General features: G+C 58.7%; 7 protein-coding genes across 7 annotated transcripts; 4 read left to right on the plus strand and 3 right to left on the minus strand.

Annotated features, from left to right (window-relative positions):
* Nucleotides 1–828: 828 nt before the first annotated feature.
* SCHCODRAFT_02745977 (ste7-like protein) lies at nt 829–2,854 on the plus strand. The gene is made up of 5 exons (XM_003034025.2): nt 829–1,423; nt 1,475–1,751; nt 1,799–1,923; nt 1,978–2,403; nt 2,456–2,854. The coding sequence occupies exons 1-5, from the start codon at nt 890–892 to the stop codon at nt 2,522–2,524; spliced, it is 1,431 nt and encodes a 476-aa protein (XP_003034071.1). The 5' UTR covers nt 829–889; the 3' UTR covers nt 2,525–2,854.
* Nucleotides 2,855–3,393: 539 nt separating this feature from the next.
* On the plus strand, nt 3,394–4,551 carry SCHCODRAFT_02616735 (uncharacterized protein). Its single transcript, XM_003034026.2, has 3 exons — nt 3,394–3,968; nt 4,023–4,214; nt 4,264–4,551. Exons 1-3 carry the CDS (start codon nt 3,471–3,473, stop codon nt 4,441–4,443), a joined length of 870 nt encoding a protein of 289 aa, XP_003034072.2. The 5' UTR covers nt 3,394–3,470; the 3' UTR covers nt 4,444–4,551.
* A 1,905-nt stretch (nt 4,552–6,456) lies between these two features.
* SCHCODRAFT_02664859 (uncharacterized protein) lies at nt 6,457–7,713 on the plus strand (the record flags this gene model as incomplete). The annotated part of the gene is made up of 5 exons (XM_003034027.2): nt 6,457–6,645; nt 6,700–6,990; nt 7,040–7,078; nt 7,130–7,420; nt 7,471–7,713. The coding sequence occupies 5 exons, from the start codon at nt 6,457–6,459 to the stop codon at nt 7,711–7,713; spliced, it is 1,053 nt and encodes a 350-aa protein (XP_003034073.2).
* Nucleotides 7,714–7,950: 237 nt separating this feature from the next.
* SCHCODRAFT_02616742 (uncharacterized protein) lies at nt 7,951–12,941 on the minus strand. Its single transcript, XM_003034618.2, has 5 exons — nt 12,611–12,941; nt 11,712–12,561; nt 9,793–11,338; nt 9,312–9,737; nt 7,951–9,261 (listed from the first exon to the last, which is right to left on the minus strand). The coding sequence occupies exons 2-5, from the start codon at nt 12,555–12,557 to the stop codon at nt 8,450–8,452; spliced, it is 3,630 nt and encodes a 1,209-aa protein (XP_003034664.1). The 5' UTR covers nt 12,558–12,561; nt 12,611–12,941; the 3' UTR covers nt 7,951–8,449.
* Nucleotides 12,942–14,734: 1,793 nt separating this feature from the next.
* SCHCODRAFT_02616750 (uncharacterized protein) lies at nt 14,735–17,339 on the minus strand. Its single transcript, XM_050344770.1, has 6 exons — nt 17,178–17,339; nt 17,074–17,127; nt 16,747–17,020; nt 16,480–16,652; nt 16,223–16,364; nt 14,735–15,785 (listed from the first exon to the last, which is right to left on the minus strand). Exons 1-6 carry the CDS (start codon nt 17,316–17,318, stop codon nt 14,971–14,973), a joined length of 1,599 nt encoding a protein of 532 aa, XP_050201866.1. The 5' UTR covers nt 17,319–17,339; the 3' UTR covers nt 14,735–14,970.
* Nucleotides 17,340–17,471: 132 nt separating this feature from the next.
* Nucleotides 17,472–18,231, plus strand: SCHCODRAFT_02616754 (uncharacterized protein). The gene is made up of 4 exons (XM_003034029.2): nt 17,472–17,759; nt 17,812–17,915; nt 17,969–18,057; nt 18,110–18,231. Exons 1-3 carry the CDS (start codon nt 17,603–17,605, stop codon nt 18,047–18,049), a joined length of 342 nt encoding a protein of 113 aa, XP_003034075.1. The 5' UTR covers nt 17,472–17,602; the 3' UTR covers nt 18,050–18,057; nt 18,110–18,231.
* A 70-nt stretch (nt 18,232–18,301) lies between these two features.
* SCHCODRAFT_02698447 (uncharacterized protein) lies at nt 18,302–20,024 on the minus strand (the record flags this gene model as incomplete). Its single annotated transcript, XM_003034620.2, has 8 exons — nt 18,302–18,478; nt 18,538–18,633; nt 18,737–18,812; nt 18,862–19,209; nt 19,282–19,373; nt 19,420–19,482; nt 19,533–19,706; nt 19,755–20,024. The coding sequence occupies 8 exons, from the start codon at nt 20,022–20,024 to the stop codon at nt 18,302–18,304; spliced, it is 1,296 nt and encodes a 431-aa protein (XP_003034666.2).
* Nucleotides 20,025–20,426: the final 402 nt, after the last annotated feature.

The raw sequence follows: 20,426 nt of genomic DNA on the forward strand, positions 1-20,426 counted from the left end.
GTGGCGTGAGCACGTGTGGTTGGTTCACCGTAGTCTTGATTTTCCATTCGTCCCCTGCTAAATCCAAGCTTTGCTAATAGAGGATACGTCTCGCTTACCTATTGACCCTGAATCAGAGCACATTGAGATTTAGGTATAATCATCTTCTACGCCTAACCTCGAGGTGACGGTGGTTAGCCTGCCTTCAGTCGATATTTACGTGACTCTTCAACACAAGGCACAACAAGCAAGAGAGACACGAGTTGAGAAGTGTCAGCGAGCAGCAGCTTTTCTCTGCCTCATATGTGAACTAGCTTGAGAACGAAACTTGGTCAACCTGCCACTCGATTGTAATAACGGTGCCTGGATATACGAGGGCCATCTCGGATGAATGTCTACTATAAGGGAAGTCAGGGTAAGGGACGGTAAGCATAGAATGGGTGTATAGAGAACGAGGGGGGATGGCTAAGAATAAGGAACTGTCTATACGCAGTCGTCTCTTTCTGACGCAAGAGGTTCTGCAAGCTACCGCCTTGTTCGATGCCATTCACTGTCCTTGAAAACGACCACCATACCCTCTAACATATTGACAGAATAAATCCCAATCTTTTCAAGGGCATGTGCCTTCTTGGCCTGTCCAATAGGGAAACACCTTGACAAAGCCGTGTCAAGGCCAATGGGTTGTGATCAAACGCCATCACAGTTCACTGTTTCGAGGGGATCTCTGCGCATGAGTACCCTCCGCCCAGATACCTCATGCCCTCATACATGACCACAGCGGACGCCATCCCCCATCTTCCTCGAAGTTCAAGTCGAACTTGTGACCGGCCATCACCGGATTACCTAACGGCGCTGTGCTGAATTCCCGTTGCTGCTGATCAGCATCTCCTACACGACACGCTCCTCGACGATGGCGACTCCCATTCGCAAGAAACGCAACTTCAAGGCGCTGCAGCTGCCCCCGGGCGCGACGGGGCCGGCGTCACCAATGACGCCGGACGAGCCTGAGCCCAAACCGACACGTCCCGCACCAGCACCCGCGCCCGCGCCTGCCGTCCAGAACGTGCCCACGGCAACGCGTCCTGCGCCTGCGCCAGCAGGGCGCGGCGGCGGGAAGAAACGCCCCCCACCCATGGTGCTGAAAGCACCGAAGATCCCTGCACCCATCGCCCCCGTCGAGCCAGCACCGGAGGACAACAGCAACCTTCTCACCGTACACGCCGCGTCGAACTCCGCACCCAACACTGCGTCCCCCGCCTCGGCGCGCAGAAACAACTACCATGCTACGCTCTCGAACACGCTCGCAAACTTGGATATGAACGCGGAGACGAAGCTCGATCTGCGGAACGAGGACCTACGCGACATACGCGAGTTGGGACAGGGCAACGGCGGTAGCGTGAAGAAGGTCGAGCACATGCCGACCGGTATCATCATGGCGAAGAAGGTGCGTCTGTAGTGGTCTCACCGTGCAACGGTGTGGCTAAAACGTCTGCAGAATGTCCTCATTGATGCGAAGCCCGCCGTGCGGAAACAAATATTGCGCGAGCTCCAAATCATGCACGACTGTCACTCCAAGTACATCATTTCCTTTTGGGGGGCTTTCCTCGCCGATCCAAACATCTGTATCTGTATGGAATGCATGGACAAGGGCTCCCTCGATGGCATCTACAAGAAGATAGGGCCCATCGACATGGAGGTCGTGGGGAAGGTTGCGTTGGCCGTGTTGGAGGGCTTGACATACCTCTATGATGTGCATCGAATCATTCACCGTGGTATGTACCTCCCTCGTCTCATTACGCGTCGCTTAACGACTCCGCAGATATCAAGCCCTCCAACATCCTGTTCAACTCGAAGGGCGAGATCAAGATTTGCGATTTTGGTGTGTCTGGCGAGCTCATCAACTCCATCGCGGACACATTCGTCGGGACGTCGACGTACATGTCGGTGCGCGTCTTCGTCGTCTTGGCTGATTACTCGAAGCTGAGCATTCGTACATAGCCCGAGCGGATACAAGGCGCGCAGTACACCGTCAAATCTGATGTCTGGTCTCTCGGCATTTCCCTCATCGAGCTCGCGCTCGGCCGCTTCCCCTTCTCCAGCAGCACCGACGACTCGGACGACTCGGACCTCTCCGACCTGGAGGGCACACTCCAACCAGAGCGTCCCGGATCGTACATGCAAGGCCTTCCGCCCCCACGGTCGCGCGCGCAGAAGAAGACGTCGAAGGCCGACAAGCGCAAGAGCAAGGGCGTCAGCTTGCAGGGCGGCGGGATGACGATGAGCATCCTAGAGCTTCTGCAGCATATCGTGAATGAGCCGGCGCCGAAGCTGACGCCCGAGGGACGCTACCCGCTCGCCGAGGACTTCATCGACGGCTGCTTGTTGAAGGACCCAGACCAGCGCCGCACGCCAAAGGATCTGTTGGTATGTCTGCGTCTTGCTGACTGGGCGCTCGGAATGCTGATGTTCCATGCAGAGACATATTTGGATCCAGCAGGCTCGCGTGTCTGACTTCGACCTCGAGGCTTGGGCCACCACGTTCTAACAGCGCGGCGGCTCAACCTAGTGTGAGGTTTGAAGTCATCGTGGACACTGTTTACAGTCGTCATGGACGCTCTTCATGATATACCATCCGGCTGGCCGGGAGCGACTGGAGGATACCCCAGAGCAACTGCGCGGGGGCGGGGACGAGCAAGTGGATGACGCCCGAGACGGCAAACGCGGATGAAGGCTTTCGACACTAGAAATGTATCGCTCTGTTAGCCGTTGGCCTGTTGTATCGATCCTTGTACGTGGCGCGTTCACTGCAAATGTAACTTTAAGGGATGGAAAACAATGGATGGTCACATCGACGATGCTTCATCCGACTTCCTGCGGTATGCTTCCTTTCTGACTGTCCCCACTGCTCGTGAGGACAGTTATCATGGCAAGGATTTGTTTTGAACTTCATCGTTCGCACCCGGCGAACACTGACCGTATCAGGTTCGAGTCCAATGGAGGACATCTCGTCCAGTATGTGTCAAGGTTTGTCTACGATATCGCTCTGACGCGTCCTGAAGAGTATTATTGCTACGCAGGACCGATTGATGCTGGCACGCTTGATTTGGAGGATGGTGGAGTTCTTGAGCATACGCGTCCGCGGCTTGAGCCCGCCACGCCGGCTGTCATCGTCAGCGGCGCCCAACATCATGAAGATCTACACGGCAGCTTGGGTAAATTCAGCCGCCTCAAAGGTGCTTCGATCGCACCCTCCGAGATGATCGCTCCTGGATTGTATGTGGTGAGTTAAGCTAGCTTCGGCAATCTTCATGCTGGTCGACGGATGTGTTCCTCACAATCATACTTTGTAGGGGCTTCGTGTGCAAGCAGAGTCCACTGCCGACGAGATTACGACGCGTCGTCGGCAGCCTTTGAGGCGTGACCTTGGCTTAAAATTCCAAGCTGTATAGAAAAGATGCGTAAGTTTTACGGTCACAGTACATCCAGCCCCGATGGTTCTCGCAACAGCCGCAGGCGCTGCCCGCTCCATAGCAAGCCGATGGGCTGCGCGTACACCCCCAGCGTTGCCTATAAAGGCCTCCGCATATGGCCCTGTTATCCAGCAAACTGTGAAGCCATCCGCCTCACAAAGACTCTTCACTTCTCAATCGACTCAACGTTTTACAACCATCATGCCTATCCCATCCTACGGTCCTCCCGCCACCTTCGACGTCTGGGCTACTAGCAACGCCTTCCATACGCGCTTCCTCGTGGGGGATCAAGACGAGGCGCTCAGCTTCGCCCTCACCAACTCGGTTAAGAACGGCCTGCCTGAGATTGCGGTGGCCGCTGCGCAGGGCAAGCTCCTCAACCTCTTCGTTCGCACGATGGGCGCGAAGCGCGTCATCGAAGTGGGCACCCTCGGCGGGTATTCGACGATCTGGCTGGCGCGCGCGCTTCCCGAAGACGGAAAGCTCGTCACGTTCGAGCTATCGGAGAAGCATGCGAAGGTGCGCTTGTTTTTGCCGTCTGATCCTTTGGCCGGCTCACTCATTGTCTGGCAGGTCGCTCGCGAGAATCTCGAGCACGCGGGGGTCGCCGATCGTGTCGATATCATTGTCGGGCCTGCCGCGGAGACGCTTGCAAAGTTCGGGGGCGACGGCACGTACGACTTCGCCTTCATCGACGCTGACAAGGCCACGTACCCGACCTACACGAAGGAGGCCAAGCGACTTGTCCGCAGCGGTGGCGCAATTGTAAGCCCCACAATCTCTTGCTTGTTTCCCTCGTTGAATATCCTGTTAGGTCCTCGATAACGTCGTCCGCAACGGCTATGTCGCCGACCTGAACAAGACCGACAAGGAGAACGCTGGCGTGCGCGACCTTCTGAAGTACCTGCAGGAGGACACGGAGCTGGAGGCTGCTACGGTGCCCACGGCGGACGAGCGGGGCTTTGATGGCTGGACCTACGTCCTGAGGAAGTAGGGAAGGGTACGAAGGAGTAATCGCGTGGTGAATCTCCTGTTTTCAAAGTATGCTCGAGTGTGCCGATTGTAAGTCAGATGTTCGTGGAAATGATGATGCTTCTGCCGAATGACTTGTGCTTCTGACTGTGGCTAGGACGCTACGGACTCTACCTCGAATCAGTTCCTTGAAGTCTCCTCGGACCCGCCCTGTCACTCCATTGATAGTACGTCGCTCTCCAGTGCCTCGTTCGCACCGCGCCTGAACTGCATGGCTTGACACTGACAGCTTCCATATCTTCTCAGCGCTTAACTGTGGGATTTCAGTGTCCTGGATGGGTGCCACGATGCTTCTAGCTGTAGAGCGAGGCTATGTTATACGGCGGAGGGCCTGCTGCACCTGACGAGGATGTGTACCTAGTACACCAGGACAATACCGAAAATGCACCGCGAACGGCTCGATGATAGGACAGGGAATCGGTGAGTCCTCTGTAGCTCGCTCGCAGCTCTCAAGCTCAAAAACAACTTTCGGAAGCGATGGGGTCGAAGACCTGCTGTGCCAAACGTAGGACTGACTCACCTGTATGTCGATATAGTTCAAGGTAGGCGCCATGATGCCCATCCAATCCCTGTGCCGTCCGGGTGCAGAGGGTCAGGAGGACTCATGTAGGCGCCTATTCTCAATTCACTCGCGTTCCCAGCGCAGTAAATAGAAAGTCTGCGCCACACTAGGTCGGAAAGCTTATATACCCGGGATGAGCTCACGGCGCCAACAGCATCCCTTGGTCGCTCCCGTGTTGCGCAAATTGCTCACTTTATCTTCGAAAAGTGCGCATATTCAGTATGCCTGTATGACCTTCATTTGCCGCTTTGCCCGCTGTCGATTGACCTCGACGATGCGCAGCCCAAGAGATTCTCCAAGAACCACAAGGCTAGCGGCGGTGTGGCTGCGCTTCCAACTGCCTACATGGTGCGCAGCGCTCCCGTTTCTATTGACAGGAGGCAACCGCTAAGCTGACTGACCTCTCGCCATAGGGTACTCGCTGGCGCTTCACCGACCGCAACACCGGCATGGAGTACGTCGGCTTCTTCGTCAACATGCTCGAAACCATTGCTGGGGTGAGTTCAGCCCCTCCCGTGTTTTCATATCATTGCTCACCCCGAATACTGGGTGGCAGGTTAAATTCTGCCTCGGATTCGCGGACCACACGGAGCTCATGGTGCCTCACGATCGCTGCACCCCGACCAAGTACGCGTTGATGACGCCCAAATAACACAGATACTGATTAGCATCCACGCAGCGATCCAATCTCGCCCCACTCCCCTTGAATATGCGAAGGTAATGAAGCGTCTCGGTCCAGCAGCTTGGGATTCATTGTATTAGAGATAGAATATCCCAATTCGTCAGGAAGTCTTCAGACTATGACCATCATGTATGCTTGATCATATGTAGCGGGCTTTGAATTCAGGGTCTCTGAAGCTTTGCAAGCAACGTTGACGACGTGCCCTGTAGCGCTGACCGAACCAGAGTCCACAAACTAGTAATTGCGCCTCGTGAGGGAATCTTCAAGACCTGCTTACCCCCCCCCCCCCCGATGGGGAGATATAATTCGTGCACTACCGCGTCTGTAACTGACTGCGCTATAGTTGGTGAGTGAAGTTTGGGAATTACAGTAACGTGCTCGCGGCAGATTAGCATGTCCGTAATTGTTCATGTTTGTTGGTTGCCTTAACCCACGCCCATTCAGTTCAACTTCTTACAGCTACCGCCATCATCTGGGAGCGGGTCTCGCTTCGGCTGGCTGCCTCATGTACTCTCGTCCTCAGTTCGCACTTGCAGCTGCAACCGTGGTTGCAACCTCTCTCGTTCTGTCGTGGTCGACCATTACAGCGTACCTGCAGACAAGAAAGCGTATGCAGCTGATAGGGAAGGTAAGAAGATTGTGTGGCGCACAACCAGGGCTAAGGCCACTGGCAGCTACCCACCGCACTTCTTGCGTGGCGAGTGCCAGAGTGCGAGGATGATGCCTACCAAATGTGGCTCGACTTGGCGACTATTCTCAAGGACGCAGGACTTACACCATGGAAAAGTGATGACATAGGATCTCAGCGCACACCCGACGGAAGCGATGTTTTTCCCAACGGATACGTTTACACGACTACTGCCCGTCAAGAGGGAAGCGGACCAGGGAAGGTCGCGCACCTTCGCCTCTTTTGTATCAGAGTGTGCAAGCTCTTACACGCTGTCATACCCTTCATCTGACGGATCGCTCACTAGAACAGCTCCAGTCATGTCGTCCGCACAAGTGACGGACAGGATGCCGTACTACGAGTAGTGGCCATCCACGACGAGGGTCGTGAACAGTTGCGCATTTGGCGCAAGCTGGCAACTGCGCCACATGCTCTAATGAGCGAAAATCACACTCTTCCCTTACTCCAAGAGATCAATTTGGAACATGTGACTTTTGCCGTGTTTCCCTACGTTGCCCAATCTATGGAGAGGATATATGGGGGCTGGGCGAAAAACTCCGTCGGGGACATACTCAACGCAGTCATGCAAGCACTTGAGGTCGGTCGGACGCATGCCTCAGCCTTACAAAAGTGCTAATTTCCCTCAGGGCCTGTCGTATATTCATTCGCTTGGTATTGCGCACAGGGTCGGTCGATCAAGCTGACATGAGGATCACCACTAATCCCACTTTACCTAGGATGCCTTCAAGTATAACTTCCTCATGCAGTTCTATCCCGAGTCCCTGCTCACGCGCGTGGTCCCTGTTTCCCGACCCCGCGTCTACCTCATCGACTTCGAGTCCGCGATCGAGTTTTCTGCAGACTGTCCTCCGTCGGACCGCGTATGCGTCGGACCCCCGTGCATCAACTCTCTTTCAGACGTCGACAAGTACACGGCCCCGCGCATCCCTGAGATGGATACCGGAGAGCCCTATGATCCGTTCAAACTTGACGTTTGGCAGCTTGCGACCTCATTATCGACTTTCGATGTGCGTCTACTATTGCCTTCCCGCAGGTCGTCTCACCTAACAGAATGTAGTCTACCTTGCCAGCGGTGGAAGAGGTGCTGGATTACATGGCGTCCGACGATCCCGCAGACCGTCTGACTGCACACGATGCGCTGACTCGACTGCGTGCATGTCTCGAGGATATGCTGCCCAAGTCACTTTTGATTCCGCCTGTCGTACATTACGGCCCTGGCTTTCCGAGCAGCGCTGAACTCAGAGAGATGTGCGTGACTAGGGCCAGAAGCCCAGTCGTCCAACCCCAGACCGAGACGTAGTGATACGACGGGCGCCATCGATATATACTGTACTGCACCGATTTGAATGAGGATCCTTCAGTATTGGCGGAGTCACAATGGGAATACGTCTTTTCTAGGCGTCGCTACTTCAAAGCTCATGCATCCTTTCCAATCCTTCATGATGCGGTGCACTCCAGCGTACCGACTTCGCAGAACTCAGAGGACGTTGATGCAAGTTGAACGTTCAACTTCAGTAAGTACTCGAGCAACACATCTCGGAAAAACTGGTCCATCGAAGCAAGCCCGTTGTCGCAGCGACAGATCCCGCATCCTTCGCGAATTGAGAGCATATATACATTGGGTAACACCTTGTACTCATCACAGTACACAATAAGACCGAACCAAACAACTACCGTGATCTACGTCTATGTACACGAATTCGTGGCGCGAAACAGATCTATAGGGCATGAGAGAATCTAGGGGAAGGAGGGAAGATGTGCATGTTGTTATTTACTTCGATGATGTCTATGGGATAGTAAAGGCACGCCCGCTGGGAGGCCACGGCGACGGCGGCGAGGGGTACAGGGGACTGAGCCGGGGGTGAGATGGGACAGATTCATTAGGTAGTAGACGGCCAGAGCAGATAGCAAGCAAGGTAAGCGTTCTTGCGCTAAGCAATACAAGCACCGACCAGCCCAAAAGAGTAAGAGAGGGAGAGAAATTAAGGAGGATGAGAGGGGGGTAGAAACAACCAAGGGAAGAGATAACCAGCTTATTAGATCGTAACATTCATCCGCGTCGCCGCCTCGACCGCCGCAAAGCTCGGGAGCTCTGGCCGCTCGATCTCCATCTCGACCTCAGGCCCTTCGACGGCTGGCTTCTCCGCAGGCGCGGCGTCCGTCGCCTTCGCATCCGGCGTATGCTCGGCCTCCTTCACCTCCACGACGAGCCCCGTGGGGCCCTTCTTGGCCGCGCCCGCCTCCGCGGAGGCTTCGACATCTCCTTCTGGTGACGTGCGCCCGCTGGGACCGGTCGACGGGCCACCTGACGAGGATCCAGATGGACCACTCGACGTCGATGGGCCGGGCGAGCCACTCCTGCTTCCCGCACTCGCGCTCTTCGGGCCTGGGGAACCCTTGCGGCTGGGAGCATGCGATGCCAACTTGAGAGGTGGAAGCTGGACCGGTGGGCTGCCGCCACGACTTGAGGCCGCTGAGCGAGCATACGGATGCGATAGCGAGGAAGACGAGGAAGCGAAGCCACTGTGCGGAACGATTGGCGTCATGCCGAAAGCCAGTCGCACGGAATGGGCCAGGTGATGATGCTGATGGTGATGAGGACGCTCTCCCGGTGCACCGTGGTGCTGCAGCTCACGACCGTGCTGCTCCTTCGCCGACAGATGGTGTACATCCTTGCCAGGGTGAAGATCCTTCGGGGCATGAGGGTGGTGACCAGGACTTCCCGCACGCGAGCTGCCAGCGCTGTTCATGGCGGGGCTGCTGCGACTACTTGTCGAGGTGCTCCCGCTGGCAGACAGTTGCGGTGTGCTACCTGCCGGTGGCGGAGGCGGCGGGCTCGTCATCGCGCCTAAACAACTGTTAGCGGATGTAGCGTGACAAGAACTTGACAATACTCACCCTCGCCAGCAAGGCCAGGTGGCGGCAACATCATCGGACCAGGACTGCCAGCGCGACTGGGCGCAGTGCTGTGCAGGTTGAGCGTGCGCAGCGGGCCGAGGAAAGGCGACGTCGACGGCGTGTAACCGAGCGCCTGTCCCGCGCCAGGAGAGACGGCACCACTGGGCGAACGCGACGAGCCATCGTGCTCATTGCTCCGTCCGCGAGCAGTACTCGAAGACGAGGATCGCGCATCAGACGTACGAACACCAGAGTAGCCACGACCAATGGTGAGGCCATCGTCGTCGTCCGACACCGGCGAGGGCGTGTCGCGCGAGTACATCGAGCGGTGATTCGAGTACGAGTCGCGCGGCGGATGCGCGCGTCCATACGACGAGAGAGGCGGCGGATAACCGTACGGCGTGCTGCCATGTATCCTGTAGACGCCTGCAAAAGATAGTCAGATCAGACGACTGGACCGGACGAAGCGGCTTGAACATACTGTAGGGCCCACCTGCTAGATGACCAGTGCTCTTGCTGCTCGGGAGGCGCGCGCGCGGCGGCTCAATGTCGTCCGCCTTGATAGGCTTGCCACCGACCGTCATCCACGCGGGACCGCTGAGCCTGCGCTTCGGCGGCTGGTGCTCCTTCTCATCCTCCTCCGCATCGCCCATCTCCGCGTCCTCCTCCTCCTCCACATCGTACGCGTGCTCCTGCTCCTTCTCCCACTTCCGCCGCATCTCCTCCTCGTCCTCGAGCGCGCTCCCGCCGCCCCGCTCGTTGGAGACGCCAAAGTAGCCGGGCGCGTTACCAAAGTAGCCCTCCTCGCGCTCGCTGGGCCGCCGCATGCGGCCGAACATGAACGGCGTCGACACCGGGCTCGTCGTCGCGCTCTTGCTCAGGCGCGAGAAGCTCAGGTTCATCCCAAACCCGCGCCGGCGGGCGTCCTCGGCGAACTCTCGGCGGGCGAGCTCCCCGCGTCCGTCCACGTCGGATCGACGCCGGCGGGCCAGCTCGCGGTCCATGGGTCCGGGAGAGGCGGCGCCCGGGGAGCCTCCCCGTCGTGCACCAGGTTCGCCCACCCGTTCGTCCACTCCGTAGCCGCCGGCGCCGGCGGTGGGCCCGTCTCGCTCGTCAGGCTCAGCAGCGGGTACGGGTTCTCGGCCGTGGGCGTCAGGATGCCCAGGTCCCCGTCCCACCCCCGGAGCGCGCCGCGCCACTGCGCCGGGTGCTGCTCGGGCGGCGGCATCGTCTCGCTCGCGCGCGGCGTCGACCGCCCGCTCACGTTGCTCTCGCTCCGCGCCATCGGCGGCGGCAGCGGCGCGGCCGGCGGCTCGTTCGTACCCGCCGTCGCGGTCGCGGGCCAGGCGTCCCAGCCCTTCAGCATCCATTCGTCCGGCGAGAAAGTCCCGCCGAAACCGATGAGTTGCCTCACCGAGTTTCGTGCTGTTGTGGTCTTCGGGCGTGCCATTACTCCCGTCATCGTCTCTTCTTCCGTCGTGCTGGCCGTCGTGTATTGCGGCGGTTCGCATGTTGACATGCGCACGGCGAAGTGCTTCGGCGTGTCGTGCTTCGTATTCGGCACGGCGTAATGCCTCCTCTCGCTCGAGGGTATAGAGCTCGTCCATAGCGAGTGAGGAGAGCGAGGCGAAGGCATTTCCCGGAGGAGGTCCTCCTGGAGTGGGAGGCATGGACGCTGGGTGGGGAAAAGCGCCAGCAGCGTGTGCGAAGTTGAACCCAGGGGCACCGCCGGGGATGCCGTTTGCGCCAGGAAAAGCTGCGCCAGACGGCGGGAAGGAACTACTGGGCTGGAAAGCCGCGCCAGGTGGGAAGCCCTGAGCCACGTTCATGTCGAAGCCGTAAGGGTATCCGTGGTGGTTGTAGGCTTCATAATTATGGTAAGCAGGGTGCGAGGGTGTGCGTTCGTAGGCATAGTCGTGATATCCAGCTGCATGGTCGTAGGGGTGATAGTGGTGAGCGTGATGGTGATGGTGTCGACGAGAATGCGGGCCGTCTATGAGCGAGGTCGGGCGCGCATAGGACTCGGCCTGTGAGACGTGTCAGTATGGGCCATGAGACGTTTCCGGGCCGGCTTCCCGGAGGAACAAACAAAGTGGGGCAAGAAGAGTGATGTGGCGATATGATGACACGCAATGTGGGGAGCCAAGAAGGGAATTGTGGGGAAAACTGCTTGAAAGGCGTGCGCCCGGAAGGAAGCGGATCGGGCGCCCAGCCTCCAGTGCCCACGCACACGCAGCAACGGCAGTGTGCGACTAGGGAGTACGATGAAGCGGTACTCCCATGGGGAAGGACGACGAGGAACGTGCGTGGGAGGGTATAGGGTATAGGGGCGAGAGGCGAGGGGAATGGAATAGCAATTCGGGAAGTACAGGCAGAAGACGATGGTGAGGAGATACTCACCTCGTCGTCACTGTTCGCGCGACTCCGGGCCTTCTTTTTAATCCTCATGCCGCGATCCCGGTCAATCATGGCGCGCTCGCCCACACTCTTCGCCCGTTGGTACTCGAGCGCAGCCCTGTCAAACTCGCGCTGATCGACAGAGTTAACATCGGGTCGGTATGCGCCACGGCCAGCCTTGTCAAAGGCGTCGACGTCGTTGCGGTAACGCTCGGGGTCGTGTCGATAGCGGTCGACAGCGTCGACCTCAATCTCAGACTCAGACGTTGTCGAGCTATCGCCCTCTGACGAGGAAGGAGGAGGGTAGCGAGGTCGCAGTGCAGCCGATGAGGAGGCGGGATAGTTAGGTGCGGGGTAATCGGGGCCGGGCGGTGTAGAGTAAGCGGGGCTGAGAGGGTTGCCGTTGCCGGGGTACCCCGCGCCTAGATACGGGGATGCGCCTTGAGGTCCAGGCGGGCCTCGGGCAATGTGTCGCGCCTTCATGCCCTTCTTCTGCCTGTTCGCGGCCTCCTTCATGGCGGCCTGCTCAGCCTGCGAGGTGTTCTTGCGCGCGACATGGGTATTGTGGTCCGCGTTGTGGATGCGCGAGTGTCGGGTAAGCTCATCGGAGCGGGAGAAGCGCTTCTCGCAGCCGGGGAACGTGCAGACGAAGGGCTTCTCGCCGGTGTGCGTGCGTATGTGACGTGTCTGGTGCTCGAGGCGACTGAAGGCACGGCCGCAGGAGGGGTACGGACACTTGTAGGGGCGGGGGACGAGCTTCTCGCCGGGCTTGGGGGCGTTATTGCCAGCAGAGGCGTCGGCAGCGTTGCCCTCTGGGGTGACGGAGGCGGTTGCATCAGCGTCGGTCATGGTGCTACGGAGCGTTAACGCCGGGCGAATGCAGGGAGGGGCAAGGCACGCACGTCGACGCAATCCCGACTACTATCGCTTATCGGTGTGTCCCAGGTTGCGGAGAGCGTTCGTGGTGAAAGACGGCTGGTCGTCGAGGAGGACGGGGCCGTCGGTGGCAGGATGGTAGTTGGAGAAAAAATGTAATCGGCCGAGGAAAGACCACCGCGCGGGAGAGAGCAAATAGGGTGAGTGACGCCCCAAAATGGAAGCCGATCGATTTTCAAGGGCGCTGCAACGAATATCCTGGCGTGCGTGGTCGCGCTCTGGGCGTCGGGGGCGGGCTGCTGGCTGGCTGCTAGTGCTCTGGGGAGACCGGGCGGAGGAGGTGATGGTCAAGATGCAAGACGGGGCGTGCGAAACGCACCCCGCGTCGCCGCCGGTGATACCGGACGGTTACGCCCGCCGTGAGCCAGGTTCGAATTTCTTCTGCCCCTTTCCGCACATCCCTTATCTGGGGAAAATGACGATATGGATGCGCCCCGATGCCCGCCCCCCGCCGCCGCTCCCGTCGCCGGCCTTGGGGGGCGCGCCCTCCCCGACGTCGCGCGCGATCCCTTGGGGACTGCACCGCCCGCCTGCGCTCCCGCCGATGCCGGGCCCCGCCGGAGGGGATCATGTGGGCGGGGACAGGGATGACGCGCGCACGCCCCCTCGCTTCCTCCCCGCGCGACAGACCCCATCGCCCGCTGGCTCGGCCATCCCAGCCAAGCCGCGCCGCCGCCTTTTTCCCAAGTAAGGCAATTTTCCTATTTTACGCCCATCGTCGCGATGCCGCCGCCGATGCACAGCGCTGTCGCCTCTGCCCCGCGCCGGCACGGCCGCGGAGGTCTCCGCCCCCGCGTTCTCGGCTCGGCCCCGCTCATCACTGCCGTCGAACCGTGCATGCACCGCCTCGGTGGACTCCAACGTGGCGCCTGCTGTTTCGGGCCCGCCAAAGCTTGCCAAACACCCGCCTGCAAGCCTGCGGCGCGGGTCCCTCGCAGCAAAGGACTCCAGTCGATTCCGACGTGCTCTCGCGATCCCCCGCACTCCTCGCGTAATCGCTCCGCACCCAAGTCCTCTTCTGATGCGCTCCATGTCCAACCTCGAGCGTGCCCGTCCCAGCCAATTTCTCCGCGGTTTCTCCAGCCGCTTCGACTCTGCCTTCAAACTTTGTTGCTCTGGCTTCGACCTCTGCCGCTCTGTTGCGGCCTATACCGCTTCGCCTTCGACCAATGCCGCCCGCTTACGCCCCATGCCACCCTGCGGCTTCGCTCACCGCTGCTCAACTGCTCACTTGGCCGGGGATACTTCCACGTTCGCGCGCTCGCCGTCTGAATGCAGCTGTTCTCGCCGTCTGATCACAACTGTTCTAAGTACGTCCGCACCCTCGTAGCGACTTGATAGGCGTATCGCAGGCTGAGAGTGGAAGCGCCAGGCTCGTGTGGATGCGCTACTCGTGTGGACTCATCCCTGCTCGTAATACTCCAGCACGTCGCCGCGTAATAGCCCTGCGCGACAATCTGAACCGCATGCGTAGGCCTGTAGCGCATCACCTCTCGCCTACGCGCATCACCTCCAGAATGCTTTATGCGCCTATCGTGCCGTCTCACCATAATCATTGCCATCTCACCGTAATTATTGCCACAAATTCTCAGCATCATAGACCAAGTCAACCGCTTCCGATTCGGATGCCAACGTGGGACAAACAAAACAAACGACAGTGTGCCTGGCTCTCTCGCGCGCAAGCACGATGTTCGGCGGGACCCACATTTCGCGGCCAACGTTTTTCCCAGAGATTGTCTGGATTCTTTCCTGGCCTCGAATTCGGATCCTATCTTAGCCTCAACTGTGGATCCTTCGTTGACCTCGAGCTTCGCATGATACCTCCAACGATCCATCCATCCATTCTCATTCTAGCCTTGAAGGTGCGCCTGCTGATTTAACCAGTTGGGTGTCGAGCGACTCGCCTTTCCATAGCAGGGCCCATCTGAGCCTTTCCGCTCCTCAGATGACGACCCCTACAGCTCCCGGTGCTTCAACCGTCTGTCCTGTAGGCGAAAGTAGTCATGCTCGTAGCGTCAATCTACCTGCCGTTCACACCATCTACCTGTCGTTCGCACCATCTACATGGCGGTCCACGGTACAGCTTGGGCATCGGACAACCGTCATCAGCGCGCAATGCTCCGCCGCTCACGGCACCCCACGTCTATATTCGTCTACAAAAACGATTTCATGTCTACAAAAAAATCATCGAAGTACAAGAGTCCAAAGAAACTCGGGCCTCCGCTTGTCCTGCAGTCCTCAACTACGCTCATCCAGTATTCCCCGACTACGCTCAACCGATAGTCCTCGACTGCGCCTCTCGCCCTCATACCAATTACTCCTCGCCCTAATACCAAATACTCCTCGTCCTATGCGCCGGCAGCACCTCCGCCGTCTCAATCCCCTCGATCCGCTCCGCCCCGCTCTCGACACGCTTGGCCAGGTCCCAGAGGTAGAAGTCGATGAGGACGCTGGAGACTTCCAGTTTGGGACCGCTGTCCTCGTCCTTCCCCTCACGGTCTCGAGTACCATGTTCCAACCTAGTCGAAATTCTTTTTTCAACCGCCTCCCTTACCCTCCTCCCAATCGCCCCCCTCACCCGCTCCACCGCGAGCACGCTCCCCGCCCTCAGCGCCACTTCCTCTCTGCTTCCATGCGGCAAAGTCGTCCTGCCCCGCAACAAATCCTCCAACCCCGGCGCGTACCTCAGGATTCGGAGGTGGTGCAGCACCTGCGGCACGCGGTAGTCCGCGAACATGGTGAGCGCGCCGATCGCGGGGCCGCGGGGGCCGGGGAAGAGGGGGTGGGGCGGGGTGGGGGAGGTGGTGGTGGTGGTGGTGGAGGTGGGGGTGAAGGTGGAGGTGGAGGTGGAGGTGAAGGTGGAGGCGGGGAGAGACAAAGTGGGGGTCGTAGGTGGGGCGGAGGTTGCCGGCGATGTCGGGTTCGCCGACGATAAATTCGGGTTGGCCGACGATGAATCCGGGATGGCAGACGATGGACTCGGCTCAGCCGACAAGGTCGAAGACGGAGACGCTGAGCTCTCCCCAGAAGCTACATTCGTGCTCTCCACAGAAGCTGCAGCCGTGCTCTCCGGAGAACACTCGGGGAAGAACGCCGCCCAGAGCTCCGCGACCAGAATCTGGGCGCGCTTCCAGATGCAGACTGCGTGGGGTCTGTCAGTGTGGGGAAGTAGGAGCGGGCAGGGGAGGGGCAGAAGGCATTGAAGGCGGCGAGGAAGGAGGGCTGCCGAGGTCGTGAAGGAGCAGATGCGAGGTATAGGAAGTGCGCAGATGCAAGGAATAGGAAGTGCGCAGATCTAAGTGATAGGGACGGGCTAGGTCGAATCAACGCGAAGGGCGGCGAAGTAGAACGAAGGACAACGAAGGAACGAAGATATTGCCAGGGAACGAGGAAGCCTCGGAAGTATGCGAACTCGCACGGCGAAAGCTGCGAGCGCGCGCAATGGGTCCAGACTATGGACAACGTCCACGCAGCGAAGACATTCAAGGGGTTGATACCACGCGGAGGGCATCCAATAACACGCAGAGAAGCACATAAAAAAGGGCGGAAAGAAGCGAGAAAAGGAAGATCCCACATACCTCTGCGGCCCTCGAACACGGTCTCGTCCCGGAAAGAGGGAAACGTCTCGGTGATCATTTTTACCAGGTCGAGAGCGGTGCCCTGCCTCTCGAATTTCGCGTGGAAGGCGTTGATGAAGCCAGCGAAACTGCCGCCGAAGTCCTATGTGGAGAATGGCGGTTAGGTTAGTAGGGTTTGTGATAGTGCCGCAGGCGTCGGATAACACTCTGGACGCGTGCGAGGTTTAAAAAGGCAACTCCAGATCAACGAGACGCACCTCGCAGAGTATCCGACCGTTCTCGCGCATGATGCTGATGCGTTCTTGCAGCAGGGGTATGTCCTCCTTGGATTGAGGCGCACGGCGAAAGACGTGGGCGATAAGCTCGACGGGGCAGGCGTCCTTGTCAGCGTAGAATTTGGGGTCGGTAATCGGGGTACCCTCGCTCGATGCTGGGGTCATGTCAGCGTCCACTTTCTCTATCCGTGCCGCGAACCGTGCCAGCGAACCGAACAAGAACGCTACGCAAAGCGAAAAGGCACTGACCTCGATTCAGCGCAGCGACCAGGCTCCAGTATCCCGTGAACACCTTCGGCTTCCCAGAGGCCCAGCTCTCTTGCCACAGCACGCCATACCTCGCGTCCGTTCCCTCCCTCTCGGACCAAAAACTGAAGTTCAGAGACGAGATGAGGAAAATCCAGTCCAGGACGCGCACGTTCGCCGGGTCGTGCAAGGGCTTCGTATCGTCTGGGATATTGTGCAAGGGGTGCGTCCGCCAGGTTTGCGGACTGTAGGACTCGGAGAGCATTTTGCGGTGGATCTGGGAGGGATTATGGTCAGTGGGTGTGGGTGAGTGGGTTGGGAAGCACGTACGTATTCGGCAGCGGCTTGGACGCCGGATTCGTCTACTCTGACGAGGTCTGTGTTCTGTGAGAGATTAGGAAGCCTCTTTCAGTGGTCATACTAGATGGCGTTACCTCATATACGAACTCGCACCCCGCGATCACAGGATTTTCCTCAGTGTGCCCGTTGTGAGTGTCTGCATTCCGAGCCGCTTGCTTCGAGGTGGTAGCTATCGCACCACCAGTATCTCTTGAGCTCGCCGCGATGACTGTCATGGCTGCAGGCGGGCTTTCAACTCACGAAAACGTAGAAAAGACGCGGAATTAAGATCGACAGGGGCAAGTCCAACACGCAGATCACATTCCCACGCTAGCATCTAATCAGTCTTTGGTTATCTTATCGCTTTGGCGCTTATTTCAGCCCATGACGTCGCCGGCGTCGTCATGGTCGGTGGCGCGCAGTATAAGAGCTGGTCGAGCGAGGACATTCTGCACTCGACTCTCGTTCTCCCAAATTATCGCGGTAATCGATTCAGACACACTCGAACCAATTGCAAACAATGTCTACACCCATCTCGAAGGAAACTGCTGCTCGCTCTGAGCACCCTCAGGGCGTTGTCATCGACCCGCAGACCGACGACAAGGCGACGGCGTACCACCCTACGATGCCCTCGCAGGTCGCGGAGCCGACGCGTACGAACTCCGTACCTCAGCAAGGTGAGCCTTGCACTATCATATAGCATGACGAGAAGTTCACGCTTGTGTACAGCGTCTACCATGCCTGGTGACGGCGCGGGGGTACACGAGAAGGTGCCTTTCAAGGAGCAAGTGATCGCGGCCGCGAAGAAGACCCGCGGGACTGTGCTAGGGAAGGTGCGTATTTCACGCCTGGTTTGCCGCATGTCGCTTATATAAGGGCCTTACAGCCAGAATTGAAGGAAGAGGCGCAACAAATCCTCGACGGAGAGCAGTCCGGACTGCATGGAGGCGAAGGGCCCAAGAAGTAGACTCAACGGTGCGCGAACATCTCTTCTTTCGGTAGAAATGCTGGCTTACGATGTCTACAGCACTGCATCCTCATTTGTATCATGTATGACCATCCGAAGTTACTGTAGCCTCATGATCAAATAAATACCCAACGTGTACTTCTACCCACTAATGCTACAATCGTCATCGCGTGAACATCATGATATAGTACATCGTGAGCGCGTGAGGCCGCTTCATTCATTCGCGTTACGTCGTAAGTACTAAGCGATAACTCAATCCGCCAGCAACCCAGGAGGCGGCGAAAAATGCGGAATATACGCAGGCGGCTGCGCATGCGGCACCTCCTCCGACCATGCATCCGTCGTCAGCCGCACCGGGATCGTCTCCCGCAGCTCGCTGAACGGCGACTTGTACCCCTCCGGGGGCGATATCGATAGGACGATGCAGTCCTTGCGTGGCGGGAGGCAATGAGCACGCGAGAGAACGCAGATAGGACGGTCGGAAGCACCTTCACATTCAGTCCCGCCGCGCGAAAGCCAGGGACAGTTACCCCTTCCTCGATGTCAATTACCCCGGAGAAGGCGCTCCAGGTGGGACCGTCGCCCTAGTTCGTGGTTAGTTGAGTCCGCGTGAGGGTAGATGGCCCGCGTAAGGGTAGATGAGACCGCATAAGGGTAGATGAGAGGAAGCAGAAGCGAAGCGCGCACCGTGTGCCGGAAGGACGCCTCGCCGATGCAGTCGACGCGCCACATGTCGGTCTTCGTGCCCAAGCTGGTCGCATTCCTGAGCAGCGTGAGCACAGCGCGGCGGCGGCCGCCACGCGCAGACGCACCGCACGTTGACCGCGGACTGCCGCAGCAGCTGCAGGCGCGTGGGCCGCTTGCCCCCGAGGAAGTGCGCGGTGGGCCCGATGGGGAGGAAGAGCGCGAGCGTGTGCGACGTGGAGTGGAAGGAGAGGTGGAAGGGGATGCGCTGCGTGAGCGCGAACACGCGCGCGGTGGGTAGATAGAGCCGCACGGCGATGCTGTGGGCGCCGCTCCCAGCCTGCGGCTGGATGGACGCGTCGTGGCAGATCCATTCGGGCGCGGACCTGAAGCCGTGCCGGGAGAGTGGGAGGGGGCGGGGGAGTGGGTCTGGTGGTCGTGTGCGGGGGTAGTAGAGGAATGCTGTGGATAAGGTACTTAGAGCCAGCGAGGGAGCAGCCCGGGGTTAGTAGGTGGGTGCCTGTGATTGCCAAGGAGGTGCTACACACATTGTTCCTGGAGTGATACCGAGAAAGCTGGACTTGACGAGGGGTAGATTAGGTCCCGAGGGAGGCCGTTGTATGGTAGCGATTATTGTGTACTGCTAGAGGTCAGCGGAGGAGAATCGACACGAGCGACGAGCGCACCTCTATGCTTGCGTAAAATCCTGGAAGACCGGATAATTTAACGGTATGCGAAGGCGGGAGAGGCTAATGAAAGCATGAGCGCTAGAACGAGGCAAACAAATGGAAAAACGCACATAGGTCTTGTCCTCTGCTTCGTAATTCAGTGGTAACTGGAACCTAAAGGGCAGTATGGGAGGACAGTCGGGGCGGCGGGGGTTACGGATCCAAAGGAGAGCTGATTCCGAACATAATCTGACCGAGTTGGTTCCGCCTTCACCCATCTCTTTCAGTCGTAACTTTCCCTCAATCTATATTTCTGGTCAGACAGGGAACGAGAAGAGTAATGTCTCACGCACCTTCACTTCGACGCTTCGTGCACCATCCGTACGCTGGACGAGCACGGCGCCCTCTATATCCGCTCCTCGGCCATATACCGGGACGGACGTGCCCTCTTCTTGGGCGTCAAGCCGGAGAGAAACCTCGGCGTTCTTGGAGTGCTTCAGGAAGACGCCTCTCGGCCTTGACCTGTGGCTTTCACCTATTGGGACGCGCGTGTCCGCAATTTGTGGCCCACCAGGAGCCAGCGGCGGCGAGGGGAACGGCAGCGCGTACGACTGGCTCATCATGAACAGCGCGACGGTGAGGAGGCCTGCCCGCAATCCTCACCGCTAACTTATAGCGTCGCCCATCGCGCAGATGGCGATGCATGTGCGTGAATGGGACGCCATATGCATACGCCAGGCGGTATCACAATATGAATAGCTTCGCACCGGGCACTGGAGCGGACGTGGGCTTCTTGGGACGGGCAGGCGGGTTCTTAAGGACGGCATCGGTGGCTGCCAACGCGGGGGATGGGTCTGGGAGCGCGTGCAAGGTGAGCTTCGCCCTTTGTTGAGAATGTGGAAAGAGCAGGTCCGTCGTTTCAGCAACTCAGGCCCGGCCGCGGCGTGCGACTGATCCGCGTCACGTGGATATCACAGCGTGGACCCGCATGTTCAGGTTGGACTTGAAGGAGCAACGCGTGCTGG

The sequence above is a fragment of the Schizophyllum commune genome, assembly GCF_000143185.2.
Source record: "Schizophyllum commune H4-8 unplaced genomic scaffold SCHCOscaffold_3, whole genome shotgun sequence".
Taxonomy (NCBI): domain Eukaryota; kingdom Fungi; phylum Basidiomycota; class Agaricomycetes; order Agaricales; family Schizophyllaceae; genus Schizophyllum; species Schizophyllum commune.